Source organism: Cheilinus undulatus, linkage group 22, assembly GCF_018320785.1.
Source record: "Cheilinus undulatus linkage group 22, ASM1832078v1, whole genome shotgun sequence".
Taxonomy (NCBI): Eukaryota; Metazoa; Chordata; class Actinopteri; order Labriformes; family Labridae; genus Cheilinus; species Cheilinus undulatus.
The window spans coordinates 9,761,349-9,776,756 of NC_054886.1; the positions used below are offsets into that span (position 1 = coordinate 9,761,349).

Consider the following 15,408-nt stretch of genomic DNA (forward strand, 5'->3'; position numbering starts at 1 on the left):
CTCCTCCACAAGTTCAGAACTGAATCAGAGTGCTGGCAGACAGATGCGTAAAGGTAAGATCTGTATGCAGCTCCATGAGAGGTCTACAGGCTGCAAAGACCTCAAAGAGGAAGCCCGAGGTTGGGGTAAGGACTTAATTTACCACCTGGGAGGATGGTAGCAGGCTAATGGCCTGAAGTTCATAAATCTCTGCTGGGAAGTCTTTTATCTTTGAAGGGAAATCACACGCAATGTGATGTGATGCAATATTTTACAGGACAAAATAATCTGACAGTAGAGGAAACAATATGATCTGACTGGTTATGATATGATAATCCCCCTTTTTCCTTCCTTTAAGAAATGTTGTCACACATTTAGAATAATAGCCTGGGCCTGTCGGGGACAAAATGCAACCATCATAGTCCTTTTAATCTCAGCAGGCTGCAGCAATCCACTGGAGACAAATATAAAACTTTTTGCATCTTTGAGCCATTTAAACCTCGACATAAGTAAATGAAGTAAAGGCCCTGGTTCAAGAACAATCCTGTTTATCGTGAAGATGATTTTGTCATGTGATTTTGCACACAGTTGATAAATTACCGAGGGCCTGCATAAAACATCCGGAGACTTCAGTCCTAATTTGATAATGCAGATGATAGAGCAGGGATTAAAGATCCCCAGGCAGATATGAAATGGTGCTTCTGCTTGACTCTCCTCCTCTGCCAGGATCCTGGGGTCTTCTTAATCTGCTACAGCAGGTGATGAAAATAGACTCAGCTGCTCGGTCTTTCTTTTACCTTGCCCTCTACATTACTCTTTCTTTCTCCAATATCTTTCCGCCTTTTTTAAACGTCTTCCCTTGATTCCTTCGTTCTTTCCCTGACTGTCGTCTCCTCCGTTCCTCTCCATTGTCTTCTCCCTCTCTGATCCATCTTCCTCTCTGTCTCTGCTGTCTGCGTCTGTCTGGCCGTCTGAACCTCCCCGGTGTGAAGATGAATGTGTTGATGGCAGCAGGGTGGCGCCGTTGGCCTGGCAGGAGCGGCCTGTCATTGGTCGTTGAGCCCTGGCACTGCTGGGTAACTGTAAATGCTGTGGGATTAATGGAGGATGCACACTGATGCCCATTGTTGACCGTCTGCTCGCCGTGGCCCCGTGCAATCTGCCGCTGAGACTCTGAACCGCTCCAGGCCCCAGCAGGATCAGAGACAGGGACATCGGCTCGATTCTTGTGTGATTTTAGTCATTCCCACAATAGTCAGTGTCACGTACAGTAACAGTAACTAGTGTGTCTATCAGGGTAAATATGTCTTAAAGGTATTAAAACAGCCAACTAAAAAGCAGGCTTTTAAAGCAACATCTTTTCCCATTATCACCAGTGTTCATTATAGACAGACAAAAACGGTGAGGATAAAGACTGACCTGATGGAGTACGGACAGATGAAGGGGGCTCCTCTGTCTCTCTGGTCTGCCTGCATCTGCAGCAGCCGTCCCATCACCTTCACCAGCCCCGGGACGTTTCTGGGGAGAGTTTAAATCAGTCAGTTGGTTTACTGGGTCAGGATCCAACCACAAAGTCTGGTTCATTTAACAGTGTGAACAACTGATGACTGATGGTCTGTAAAACCAATGAAATGAGCCTAACTCAGGCTAATAACTTCAACAGTCTTATATTTCAAACATTACACACCTCATTCTGTATATTAACAGTTATTTTCATCCCAGCAACCATTAGCGTAAAGGTCATTCAAAAAGCTGACTCATCATTTTCCATTTCCCAATGAGTCATAGGGACGGCGAGAAGAAAAGGTCAGTGTGTTGTTGAACCAGATCCTCTCTGCTCTGAGAAGACTTAATGGATCCAGTCAGCAGAGAGGACGAGGACGAGGCGTGTTGGTGTCCTGTTACTAAAAGATGAATTATGTTTCTGGATAGAGGCGCCGTGTCCCCTACCGCACACGCTCCACCTCTGGTACAAATACCCCATTTAGTCTGTGGGGTATGGTTCGAAAATCAATGAGGATTTTATTAAGATTTAATCAGTTTTAACCAACTCTGCAATCAAATTGCAAAGAGATAAAAATGATTAAACATTCAGGAATTTCCTGAGGATCTGAGATCATTCTTTGGCACAATTCTGATGAACTTTCTTTTACTCTAAAATCAGTCTTCACAAGCACTGCTTCATCTGTGAATTACAGAGTGCTGCTTGATCATAGCTAACACAGAGCTGTGTTTTTAGTGCACAGAGGACAGAAGAGTTCATGCAGTGATGACAGAATCACACCCAGCCCTGCGAGGAGGTACGACTGAAGTAAAAGAAAAACATAACAAACACATGTGAAGCCGTTATTCTGAACTTCAGGAGTTGGAGAAGGGTGGACTTGCTTGGATTTGTTTCTGTTTTTGTCCTTCCATATTGATTTTTGTGGTTGTACCATGAGTTAGTACATATTTACAAATAAAAGCACTTCCTCCTGTCCCACTGACCTGTTGACTCTGGGCTCGGCTACACCCCATCATGAAGTTTTGTTGATGCAATGAAGTGAAATACAATCTGGCCTTTTCCGGGTGTCAACAGAGTATTCTATTTTGAAGTTTAACCAGATATTTTAATTTGGTTTCCGACAAAACTGCCTCACAATTTCTCACAATTTAAATTTTTGAATCATATTTTCACTTTTAATTTCATGTTCTGACCTTTTTGAACTAATAAATTTACTTTTCTCAGATTGTGAGCCTTTAAACTTATCTTTTTAAATGTCAAAATAATTCATCATCAGTGCTAAGTTTTTTTTCCCCATTTTATTACTGGTCAAATGAGATTGACAGTTTCTGGTTAAAAAGGTGACCCTGTTAGGCCCTCAGGTTAGACCTGAATCCAGAATCTAGCCCCTGCTGTGACTGAGTTTGACACCCCTGGTGTCAATTAATGAGAATAAAAATGAATGTTTTTGACTGCAGCATCAGGATGAAACATAACAAAATTGAAAAAAAGTGAAGGGGGTCTGAATACTTGGGGAGGGGGGGTACTGGAAATTGAGGGGTAAGGTTTAAAGTTAGAAATGGGACTAAGCCTTTGCAGTTGCATCAAACAGTACTTAGACAGGCCAACTTGCTTCTTATTAGCTGAAGGCTAGTGTATGTACTAGTGCTGTAAAGCTGCAAGAATAAGTTAGATAGTGCTAAAAGCAGCTGAACAAGGTGCTCTGTTTCAATGAGATAGATGCCATTCTACCTTAGGAGAGTTATTGTGCTGTTAGATTAACTCTGAAACTATTATCTTAAGGTGGAAAAGTAACATATTTTTGCTTTAAGTTTCCCTCGTAAAGGCTCCTGATAAACCTAGCTCTACATCCCTTCTCCTGATAAACCTCTCAATCCCTTCTCCCTGAGCGGTTGTGTTGATGTACCTGGCGGACGGCAGGAGGTTGAGGACGCTGTTGAGGACATACTGCAGATCAGCGTGTCCCTGATCCACCAGCAGCACTACGGCGTCACAGCAGGACGACCGCACCAGGGCAGAGTCAGAGCAACACTGCTGCCACAGAGCCTCCAATGCCGGACCCTAAAACACAAAAACAAGAGTGAACTGGGCCAAGACTACAGCTGAGTTCACTCTGAAAACCTTAGTACTCAATCCTGATTCTATGCTAAGTTTTTCGTCTCTTCATGTTATTTTTTTAGAATGTGGTCTGTACACAATCCTGTATAAACTCCAATGGATTAATAAAGGAAATCTGATTGGAAAAGATCAGCTTTCGATGTGATTTGCACTTTTTTATGAAAACATCAGATATGACTTTAAAACCCCACACATTTCAAACCTATCTTTCCTCAAATAAAGTCAATTTTTTATAAAATCTGCCTGTTTAGGACACTTTCACGATAGCTTCACTTTTCAGATCCAGACATAAACACTAAACCTCTACAGAATATAATTTAGAAATTTATTTTATGGCACATTTGAGCCCCACAAAAGCAGCATATTCATGCATCTCTCACCTGTGTGGAGGACTGTGTGATTTGTCCATTTGGTCCTTTTTCTTTGAGCACAGCAGCAACCAGAGACCTCACCGTCTGAAAGCAAAAGCAGGCGCACATGTTCAGTTATTCTCAAACTTTGTTTTCTCTTAGGGTCAAAAACGCTCTGCACCAATCTTAATTTTCTCCTTGATTTATATTCATTATAACTTAACTTCATTCTGATCACAACTTATTGTTTTTACACAACGCTGGCAAAGCGAAGGTTAATAAAAAAGGAGAATATGAGTGTTGATGGTTGATGGTTCATTTTATTGAAAGAAAAATACACAATTTCACCAGGTTAACTGAGGCACTTTGCTGTTGCCATTAATAAAATGCATTCAAAGTTCATTTATGCAGATTTTTGCTGCTTTCTGGCCCATACGTGGATCTCTTCCAGACAAAGCATTTGCCCGTTTCACAATAATGATGATAATATAACCCTAATTTAGTAAAGAAAGCACCTATGATAGGTGAGTGGTAATGAAAAAAGTGGTATTCAGTGATTGAAGGTAGTCTTTCTGCTTTGAGAGGACAGAAAACCCAAATATTAACATGCTTCTTCATGGAAACAGACTTAGGGTTCAAAATTGAGTGGAGTATACAGAATAAGGACAACATAGCAGTTAAAGTCTTCTTTTCTGTCTTTTTACTGATTTAACTTGTCATTTAACCAACACCCCGCCCAGAATCAGCTCTTTGTATAAACGTGACCTTCATGGAGTTGAAAAGGGACATCCTGCCTCCTTCTCTTTGATTGAGCCGTCCTTGTTCACTCATGGCTAACCCGGATAACCTCCATGGTTGGAATTCCTTTCCTAGTTTTAGTGTATTCAAACTGTTCAGACAGTGTGCAGGAGTTTTATTGCTGTGGTATTAAAGCAGGTATTGTAGCAGCTATGGTATCATTTGATTTTGTTGCTAGTATATGAAAGGTTAAAACTCTAGTATTTGTAAAAACCCTATGCAGCCAAAAGTAAGGGGACAGAGAAATGGTCCAATCTGGGTTTGGGACCATGAGTCAGTTCCTACCTGAGCCTGTATGACAGGACTGTGGAAATCAAACCGATTCTTCAAACTCTCCGCCATATCTGCTGGTCAGACCTGAAAGGAGAAAAAATCTATCAGTTCATAAAAGAAACCACCAATTTATTTCAAATTAGGCAAACTTTAAATTCCAGGGTGTTGAAGCTGTTTTGCAGCTTTTTGGTCATTCTCTGTTTTCTTTCTTTGATTATTTTGACTGTATTAATGTGAATCATTCCATAGAATTTTTATTTCTGATATCAGAGAACCTGTAACAGGTCAATATTCATCTCTGCAGTATTTTTGTACCCACTCAGTCTTCTGGGGACCAAAATGTCCAATTGAAACCCATTAAAACCACAATTTTTGATCCTCCAGCCATCACAGTAAAAAATATTTGGCATGAGGGGAAATTGAAGGTTTTTTTCCTGGTATCCTACAGGGGTGCCATTACAACAATTTATGAAAATTTTAAAATTATAATAATGCATAAAAATCTAAACTGTTGCTAATTATTAACATAAGGATGTGGTAATCCCATTCAAGGATATCCAATTTGCAGGTAGTAGTGAATTTTTTGTGTGTGTTTTTTTTTTTTACATTACACTCATCAGAGTTTTCCTTGCACTTAAACTGGCATTTAAAGGGTTAAATTCCTAAAGAAATTAATAAATATTTGATATTCATGATTAGGTCTAACCTTGATTAAAAGATAAATGCAACAAATGTAGATTTTTAATGTATAGTATTTTTTTGAGCTATTTGTGTACGGCAGCCCTTTGTGGCCATTACTGACTTTAGGGTGACAATATAATATAATAAAATTTTAAAATCAGAAAGAAAACATAACATTTTAAAATAAAAGTTGTTGTTCATTATTAACATATTCAAGGGTGTGATAATAAATAAAAATGTATTTTTGCTTTTTACGTCACAAAATCAGGGGTTTTGCACTTAAACTGGCATTGAAAAAATACTTATTTGATATAGGAAGAAGAAGAAGCTTTACTGTCATTGCACTGTTCACATAATGAAATTTCTTTCAGCAGAATCTCAATCTCATAGCGGCTAAAAATTGAGAACATCTATAAAAAAGCATATATTAAAATCAAATAATATATTAGAGTATAGTATATATATAGTAAATAGATGTATGTAAAACGTTAAATATATTAATGATCAGTTATAACATTTTATTGTAATTTACAAAAGACGCCATTTTAGTCATAAACAGTGTCAGAGTAAGACTTTTTCATACCAACAGAGGGTTAAAAAAAATTACGTATTGTACCTTTATCAGTGTAAGAACTGCTGTCTTTGCACTTACAAGATTTCAATGCTTTTTCAGACGTGTAAAATAACATGTTCAGAGACACTGCGCATTGTTTGGCGTCTTTTTACCTCCAGAATATCGCGTGTCGGCATTTCTTTGAATCAAAAGCGAAGCGGCCACCTGTTTCTTTAACAGAGAAACGCCGCTGGGAGCAGCAGCAGTGCTTGGAGGGATTCAAGCTCTTTGAAAAATGATCCCGGCTCTGTGTTATCAGATGATTGGCCTGCAGCCACGACATTATTTTGGTTTAAATTATTCACAGTACATCAGTGTGGGAGCTGGCCGGCTGAGTCACAGGCTGCTGAGCAGATGAGTGGTCCAGCTCAGGTCATTTCATTACACCTGAAAGTGTGGTGCAGGTGCTGAACACCTGCTGTCTGAAGTCTGAACTCCACAGCTGCTGTTTTTTATCAGAGAAGAGTTGATATCACAGACTCTGAAGAGGGTGGGTGCAGGTATTGTAGTACTGACAGGAACGTGTCTGCCTAACTCTGCTTAAGGTTGATAAATTCAAATCAAATCCATTTTTTATATCTTCAGAAAGACAAGTTATATAACAGATAGCCTGAAGCAGAATAAAGGATAGCACCTTTGTAGAAGAAGATAAACGTTTAAAGAAAATCCTTCCAAGCATTCTTGAGATATCATGAACAAAGGATGAGCCCCTGACCTTTGACCTCCAACACTAAACAATTTTTGATGAACATGAGGCCTAATGAACTTGACTCTCACCCACAACCTCAAAGATGGGATAAGCTTATTTTCATGTCAGAGCAGAAATAAGAGCAAGATTTAAAGAAAATTCCTCTAAGCCTCCCTGAGATGTTGCCGTCATGAGGAGGGGGTGAACATGAAAACTGAACTTTGAACTCCCAAATCTATGACTTCATCTTTGAGTCGTAGTGAGGTTTTGTGCACAGTTTGAGGAAAATTCCTCAGGATTTGGGAGAAATAAACTCTAAGAGCAAGGGATGAACATTGAGCCCATGAATCTGACCTCTGACCTCAAATACTGAATGAGTTCATCCTTGAGTCAGAGAGGACGTCTGTAAAGAATTTGAAGAAAATCCCAGAAGGCATTTGTAAAAAAATACATTCACAAGCAAAGGAAGGAATGAGGCCTAATGAGCTTGAAATTTGAAAGTCCAACTCTAAGGACGTCACTCTTGAGTCATGAGGAGTTTTTGTGTGTAGTTTGATGAAAAGTCTTCAAGATTTTTTGGGGTATCACTTCTAAAAGCAAGAGATGAATGTGGTGCCCAATGAACTTAACACGTCATATTATGTATAGGATGAACAGGAGGCAAAATAACATTAGTCACTGACCTACAGCCTCAAAAATCTAATGAGTTCATTCCTCTGTCAAAGTGAACAACTTGTCAGTCTTATAGCCTTGGAAAGACTGTTTATTTCCCTTTTAATTGGTGCCACATTTGTAAGGAACATTCATTTGAGGGATGAGCAGCAGAGCTGAGTATGTGCCCATAAAAAAAGTTCCTCTGCCAATGCCAATCAGCTTATTCTGATGTTGCTTCTGACTCTTGCTTTTAGCCTCCGGTACCTCAAGCTGTTGACGATCAGGTACCTGGTTGGCACCTGAATGTCATCATCTGTGAGGTCAGTAGGTGTGTGCTAGAAGAATCCGCATACCATGTTTGACCAATCTGGACAGGGCCCATGTGGCAGGACAACTTCAAGATGTCAGGCCTGTTTGCGCTGGTGTTGGCATGTGGGCGAATTTAACATTCAGTGATGACGAGTCCAGACATGGAGAACACATGACCTACAACCTCCAAATTCTAATCAGTTTATCTTTGAGTCAGAGCGGACATTTGTGCAGTCAGGCAATCTTGAAAAATGCCTTCACAGGCAAGGGATAAACAAAAGGATCCAAAGATCCTGACATACAACTAAGGATGTTCCTAAGCGTCTATTTCCCTATTCAGCTAAACGCTCACTTAAATTTTGTTTAACTTATTAGTCTAAAGAGAAGAAAATCCATCGAAAACAGTCAAATTCCTCACAGGGTTACTGTGTTAGCAGATATGATGTGAGCCTAAGAGACTCTCTATAGCATGGCTAACATTAGCAGCTAGCTCCACTCGCCTTTGTTTCTCTTTGCAGATTAATACTGTGCTTTGATATCTGGCCTATTTTCACTTCATTTGAGTAGTTATACGTGAATTCAACCCTCGACAGCCTATGTACCACTTAATTCCATTTAATACTGCATTGTTCCTACCACGCGCTAACTGCTAAGCTACCGCTGAGCATTTTATATTTACATCTGGTAAAGTGCCGGGGGAAAGCTCAGACTGGAAGGCAGCAGCCATTAAGTGAGGCTACAGCAGCCTCTGGTTGCAGGAGCTTCATTACAGTTAAAAGAGCATTAGCTATAGACCGGGATTTCTAGCGCATGTTTATTAAAAAAAAAAAAAAAGGATGGTAGTTTAACCAACTTGTAAATCTTGTACCAGCTAATTGGATAAACAAATTAAACTGTTAAACTGTGTGCATCCCTAATTTCACCACAAGAGGTGAACTTTTGGCCTAATGAGCTTTCCCTTTGGCCAATAGCAGAAGGGGAAAAACTTTGTCCACTGAGGCCACATACAGAAATATATAAGGGTGTTGAGGCCACTTTAATATCCACAAGGTGACGTATATGAAAGTTTTCAAAACCAATATAATGTAGGTGAAAATATGCGTATGCCTAAACGGCTAGTTCATTGCCAGCAGGATGGCATTGATTAAGTCAGAAGCAGAATAAAGGAGGAGCTGGGGTGGAGGAAGGTTGCAGAGAGAGCAACAGATCATGGCCAGGCAAGAGCAGTTAAAATAAGGCAGCATGACAGCGATTAGCCAATAGCATGCTTAGAGAAAATCAGCTGGCTGTCAGCTGACGAGGGCTTGGGTGATTATGACAGTGCTCGACTCCCTGGCCTGCCTGAACTAATGCTAAACGCGCAATTATATGGCTTACAAGGCAAACAGACATCATTTCCCGGTTTTTGGGGAGGCTAATCAGATTTCAGGGGGCCCTGCTTGGCCCTAACTACCACTGGCAATATCTCTGGAATACTCTGGTCAGACCTGAAAAGATAAAAAGTCTATGAAATCATATTAGACCATCCTTATGTAAGAGTGGACATTTGTGTAAAGTTTAAAGAAAATTCCTCAAAGTGTTCTTGAGGTAGTACATTCACATGGAAGGGATGAACATTAGACATAGTGAGCTTCCTCTTTGGCCTACAGCCTTTAAAATCCTCTTATTTCTTCCTTGAGTCAGAGTGGACGTTCGTATAAAATTTGAAGAAAATTTTTGAAGTATTCTTGAGATAACGATTCACAATAATGGCCTGGATAAATGCCCGGTCAGCCGATGCACATAAAACCTGAAAACATACAAAGACATTAAAGAGAGCAGCCTCTGTCAAGAGGAATACTTTATAAGCATATGCAAAACAAGAAATAAAACAGAGGGTTTTTCTAGATGTAAAGACCCCACAGACTAGTCTTTTTTAGAGAAAAAGGATACAACTCTAAAAACTGACTCAAAATCAATACATTTAGGTGAAAAAAACAACATTTTAGTCCAGTTTAATCCAGTTTCCAACCCCTTGACTCCAGTCTCTTTCTGTATATCTGCATATCTTTGTAAACTGATCTATTGTTCTTTCATTACTTAACACAGAAGAGGAGCCTCATGTATCCTCACCTCTGTCACCCCCTCCCCAAACACAGACACCCAACCCGACCCCTCCAACCCCCCCCCCCCCACCCACCCATCCCACTGTTATCTAACTGATAAGCTGCCTGTTTTCTGTACTGTTATCCACCCGGCTGCTACTGCTGCTGCTCGCTCTGCACCCGCTCCCACCACTGACAGCTCCCACCAACAACCCCCACTGACTTCAGCTCCTCATGGACAGGTAAGTCTGCGACACCTGCTACACAACACAAACATACACTACACTCGGCTAAAAAGCTTGTTTTGTCTTATTTAAAGACTGTTAATGATTACATATCTCCATCTCTTTATGTTGGTTCGTTTAAAAGAAGTTTGGATGTTCAAGTCTGTTTTTCCATCAAACGGTGGAAAAGATTTTCTATTTGATCTGACACCCATCACTCTGAATCATCTAGTTTCTTCTCTGATTCAAATTTTCAGTAAAGTGTTGATACGGCGAACTTTTCCAGCGTTTTCTGCAGCATATTTACCGTACAACAACACAATATGTGCCTGCCTGTAGTGCTAGCTCTGCATTAGCAATAGAAGGGAGGACAATGCATGAACAGTGTTGAGCCAACAGTGCTTTAGAAATGACACGGCGGAGGCTTTACTGTGGGACGCTCGCTCACGGCTGCACATGCTGGGTACACACACGTGGGAATTTTTTTAAAGGCCTTTCAGGCAGCAGAACATGGAGCGTGGCCATGTTGAAGGACTGGAATAGCAGAAGGAAAGACTGGAGCCTTCCGTTTTTGTTGTTCTTAAATATGACACAGACAGATCTAAGTAGATGGTTTAGGATGAGTTAGAAAGTGCTGAATGTTGTAAAGTGTTTAGGAAATGTGTGTCCTGAGTGTGTAGGGCCCTAGGCAACCACCTATAGGCTATATCATCATAAACTTCTTAACTTTACCGATATTTGAGTCCAATATATGATTTATAATGCCAACATGTATCAACCAACATCTAACGTTTAAAGCTACTACCTACTGATCCTTATGATATTTCCAGCTGATACTTCCAGCGATATAGGCCAATATATTAAGCTGATATAGTCCACTATTTAAAGCCAAAATAGGCTGATTTTTCCAAACAGTAAGGCCAATATTTGCCGCTGATGTAGGCCAAAATATACAGCTGATAAAGACCAATATTTCAGCCAATATAGGCCAATATCTCCAGTTAATATTGACCAAAATGGATGATTCCAACCCATATAGGCCAAAATTTACTGCTTACATGGATGGATATTTCAAGCAATATGGCTTATATTTTGCAGCTGATTTAGGCCAATAGATACAGCTGATATAGGCCAAAATTTACAGCATATATGGAAGGATATTTCGAACAATTTGGCTATTACATCCAGCAGATACAGGCCAATTTTTGCAGCTGGCATAGGCTGATAATTACACCAGATATAGACCAATATTTACTGCAAATATAGGCTGATATTTCCAACTGATATAGGCTAAAATTTTAAGCTAACATAGGCTGATATTTACAGCTGATATGGACTGATACAGCAAATATAAACCAATATTTATCGCATATACAGGTGGGTGTTTCCAACTGATGTGGGCCAATATAGGCCAATATTCACAGCTGATATAGGCCAGTGCCTAAACATTGGGATTTCTGTCAACATATGCAATACTTACAGACATTTTCATATACTGAAAATAGTCTTCTTAAGCTGATATTTTCAGACACAGATATCATGCTGATAAAACTGGGCATCCCTTAGCTAAATGCCTGATATCAGCCCTGGTAAACCACCAGGCTGATTATCAGTCAACCTCTATTTCCAACAGTTTCTGAAGCCTTAGAAATGCAGTTAACATTATTATACAATAAGAATTATGCAGGACTGCATGTACAAAATGACTAACTAATGCCAAATGATTTGGGTTAAAGTGACAGCAGATTAAGAGTGCATTGCTTGCATTCATTATTCAAAGTTGTAAAATGCTACCATTCTGACAAACATCCCCACTGTTGCCACCAGAGGATGTACAGTACTGCGAAAACAACACAAAACCTCCAGAACAATCTTAAACAATGCATACAATTAGAAAGATTCTGACCAAACTAAACAACAAGTTATCATTGCATTATTACATATTATTAGCCTTCATGTTTAACATGTATGAGTATAATTATTTGTGTTAGTATCAACACCATTATAAGCTGCTTGATGTGTCATACTGTATTTACAAAACAGGTCGAAATATATTCTGGAATTTTCTTATTATTATTTTGTAAATTACATGCTTAGGTGGTTTATATTTATGCCGAATTACAATATCCTTTCTGCCTTGTCAAACCATCTCGTCTATGACTTTTTGTACATTACAATACATCTCTGGTTAGCGAGTGAAGCTACAGTTTGTAGATATTTAAACAGGGTTACGGGGTTGCTAACAAGCTAGCTGTGGTCCTGATGCTGCTGTCTGCGTGTCGTAATAACCGGAGCATTCGCGAAACAACTGAGGAATAAAATATATATTTGAGCTAGGTCTTTAAATCAATGAATACAGTTTAAAAGTGATAAAATAAAACAAGCTAGCAAGACAAGTTAGCTGAAGTAGTGTTGTGGTTTCACATGTGACCGTGTTAACTGGTGACTTTCAACAGAGTGCGTCTGTGGTTGTTGTAGTTACGACAGATGTTTAAAACCAGTACTCGACAATATTTGTATATTCTTTGACAAAATCCCCAGTATCCTCATCATATGTGCAGTTAGTGCACTACTAAGGCAAATATCCATGTGAAGTCTTTGGCTTTCCACATTTCTTGTATCTACGCCAACCACTAACACATTCAGCTAAAAGACATCGGTTAACACGGTAACTCATTACACTGTAACACCAGCTACATAGCGTTAGCGGGAGACATTAACCTTAAAGCTAATGCTGATCAACACGGTGTTTGTATGAATCTATAAAACGAATGTACAATGTTGAGTTCTGCTGGAGGCTTAGTTACAGACATGATTTTTTAGTTGAGAGTTTAAAATAAAAGTTTTACGTGTTGTTTCTTAACTTTACCTCATTCATCCAGCCTCCTGTGCACCAGCGTGGAACTACGGCGCGAAACTAGGACCAAAACTGTGGAAATTTCTTATCCGCTATAAACCATGACTTGCCTTTACTGGAATTTGCAGGCCGCTCTGATTGTCAGAATCTTGCTTTTATGGTCAGAAATATACTGAAATCTGTTAAGAAAGCTTTGAAAAGCCCATTGTAGTTACAATAAATACACCAGACCTTTGGACTGACTGACTTTCAGGCTCCATCATCTCCTATGGCTTGAAATGATTCATTATTTTAGGCATATAGCTACTGTTGGCCCATTTTAAAGCTTTTTCCGTAACCTTAGCAGAATAATAAGTCACATATTAACTTAGCCAAAAATGTCTTATGCTACATATTTGAAGACCACGGGATATGGGGCCATAATTTTGTCATATATGAGAATAAACTCAAATCTATGGAAGCCCTATCCTGTCATGAGTTTGTTTTACTCTGGTTTCCATTGAGAACAAGTGTTTATTTTCTTAAGATCTTGATCTTTTTCTTTTAAACACTAGAGTTAAATTTCTAAAGACTTTTGAAGGGTAGAGTATGAATAGTTTTTTCACTGAAATGTCAAAATAAAAATGAATAAAAATAAAAATTATTTTTCCTATAACTTTTTGGTTAAGTACTTCATTTACCTTAAATATTTCAGCTTTCAAAGCTAGGATAAATTTCTATTTTTGTAGTCATAACAAGACGTTTCTTATCGGCAGGTCTGCCCATAGAATTGTCTGGGCCTCCAAAAAGCCAAGAGAATGGGCCCTCTCCAGTTCTGATTATTGATGATATGGCATGTGTGGATGAGTAACATTGTTTCTTGCATCCTGGCTAACAGTTACTTCATTCTGGAGATTAAAAGTTTGTCAAGTTATTTTTGGGTTCTGATGTTGGAATCATTTATTTGTTCTACTTTTTTCCCGTTTTAACACTTAATCCATCCATATTTGCCACTTTTGTGCCACGTTAAGCCCATCTTTGATACTTCTTCTGGAACTTTTTACCAAATTAATCACAGTTATTTCACTTTTTCCAAAATTTCTGCCACTTTTTGCCCATTTTAACACTGTTTGTCCTATCTTGCCATATTTAACCATTTTTAAGCAGTTTTCACTTTTCACCCATTTTTGCAGTTTCTTTGCCACTTTTGCCCCTTATAAAAATTTCATAAGTGGCAAAAACATCTTAATAAAAAGCAAAACTGTTTCCTGTAATATGAAAAGAATTACAAAGGGTTAGGGAGAAAAAAAAATAGCGAAACACAAAGACATAATAAAACAAAATTACAAAATAATTAGTAAAACAAAGAAACGTTTCATGAAATCTTTTTCTTTTTTGCAGGGAAATGCAAAAAGATTAATCTAAACACAAACAGCAATTTATAAAATGTGGCTTCATAAAATCCAAACACATTTCTGAAAACAGAACATTTTATGAAGTCCAAAACCTCCTCATGAAATACTATAAAATTTCATGAGACCTAAAAATCCGTCATGAACAAGTATTTCTTTGAACACAAAAACACTTTTGTGACACTGATAAAGCATTTTGTTGAAACACCCCAAATTTGGTATGTTACAAAAATATTTCATCAGACATGCCAAAATCAATAAATGTTTTATGAAATGGAAAAGTATTCAGTAAAAAGCAAAAAGATTAAAATAAAATCAAATAAATAGACCAAAATGAAAAAAGAAGAACATATTGTTTTAAAATCTCAGAAAATGCCCTTTAGTTTCATTTAATGATTTTGTTTTCCCCAGAAATTTATAAAATTCAATTAAATGTTTTCGCAATTGACCTTCAGGGCCACCGTACAGTACAGATCTATTTGTTATATCCAAGCACACTTCAAATGCGACCTAGTCAGCCTGTTCAGACAATGGAAAAAGTTACGTTTGAATCTAGAAAGAAGAGACACATAAATGAGCAGCGTTCCTCTAAAATAACCCACTAACATTCTAATTCATTTCATCTTAAAACCTTTCGAGGATATCTTAAGTTTCCTCGGTGTCTGCGTGGCTGTGAATCTCTCAGACAAACTGTTGAACCATGCTCCACTCGCCGGTTTTCCCCTGGGACTTGAAGGCATAATTACAGGAGGGAGCTCGCATCTGATTGGTGGATTGTATATTTGCTGTTTTCTCATTGGCTCCTGTCGTCTCGTGCTCCGTCTGCAGCCTCAGCGGGTACACCAAGCTGCGCGTGCGCTCTGTTCCTCAGCATTGGTAATTTCG

At 38.8% G+C, this 15,408-nt stretch overlaps 1 protein-coding gene across 1 annotated transcript in view; it reads right to left on the reverse strand.

Annotated features, from left to right (window-relative positions):
* The window catches only part of focad (focadhesin), a 44,611-nt gene extending 31,414 nt beyond the window's left edge, over window positions 1-13,197 (reverse strand). The window contains exons 1-5 of the mRNA XM_041779452.1: window positions 13,145-13,197; window positions 5,035-5,106; window positions 3,982-4,056; window positions 3,390-3,544; window positions 1,399-1,497 (exon numbers count right to left, since the gene is read on the reverse strand). Of these exons, the coding sequence (XP_041635386.1) occupies window positions 1,399-1,497; window positions 3,390-3,544; window positions 3,982-4,056; window positions 5,035-5,091 (386 nt within the window). The 5' untranslated portion in view covers window positions 5,092-5,106; window positions 13,145-13,197. The remainder of the gene's footprint in view (window positions 1-1,398; window positions 1,498-3,389; window positions 3,545-3,981; window positions 4,057-5,034; window positions 5,107-13,144) is intronic.
* Window positions 13,198-15,408: the final 2,211 nt, after the last annotated feature.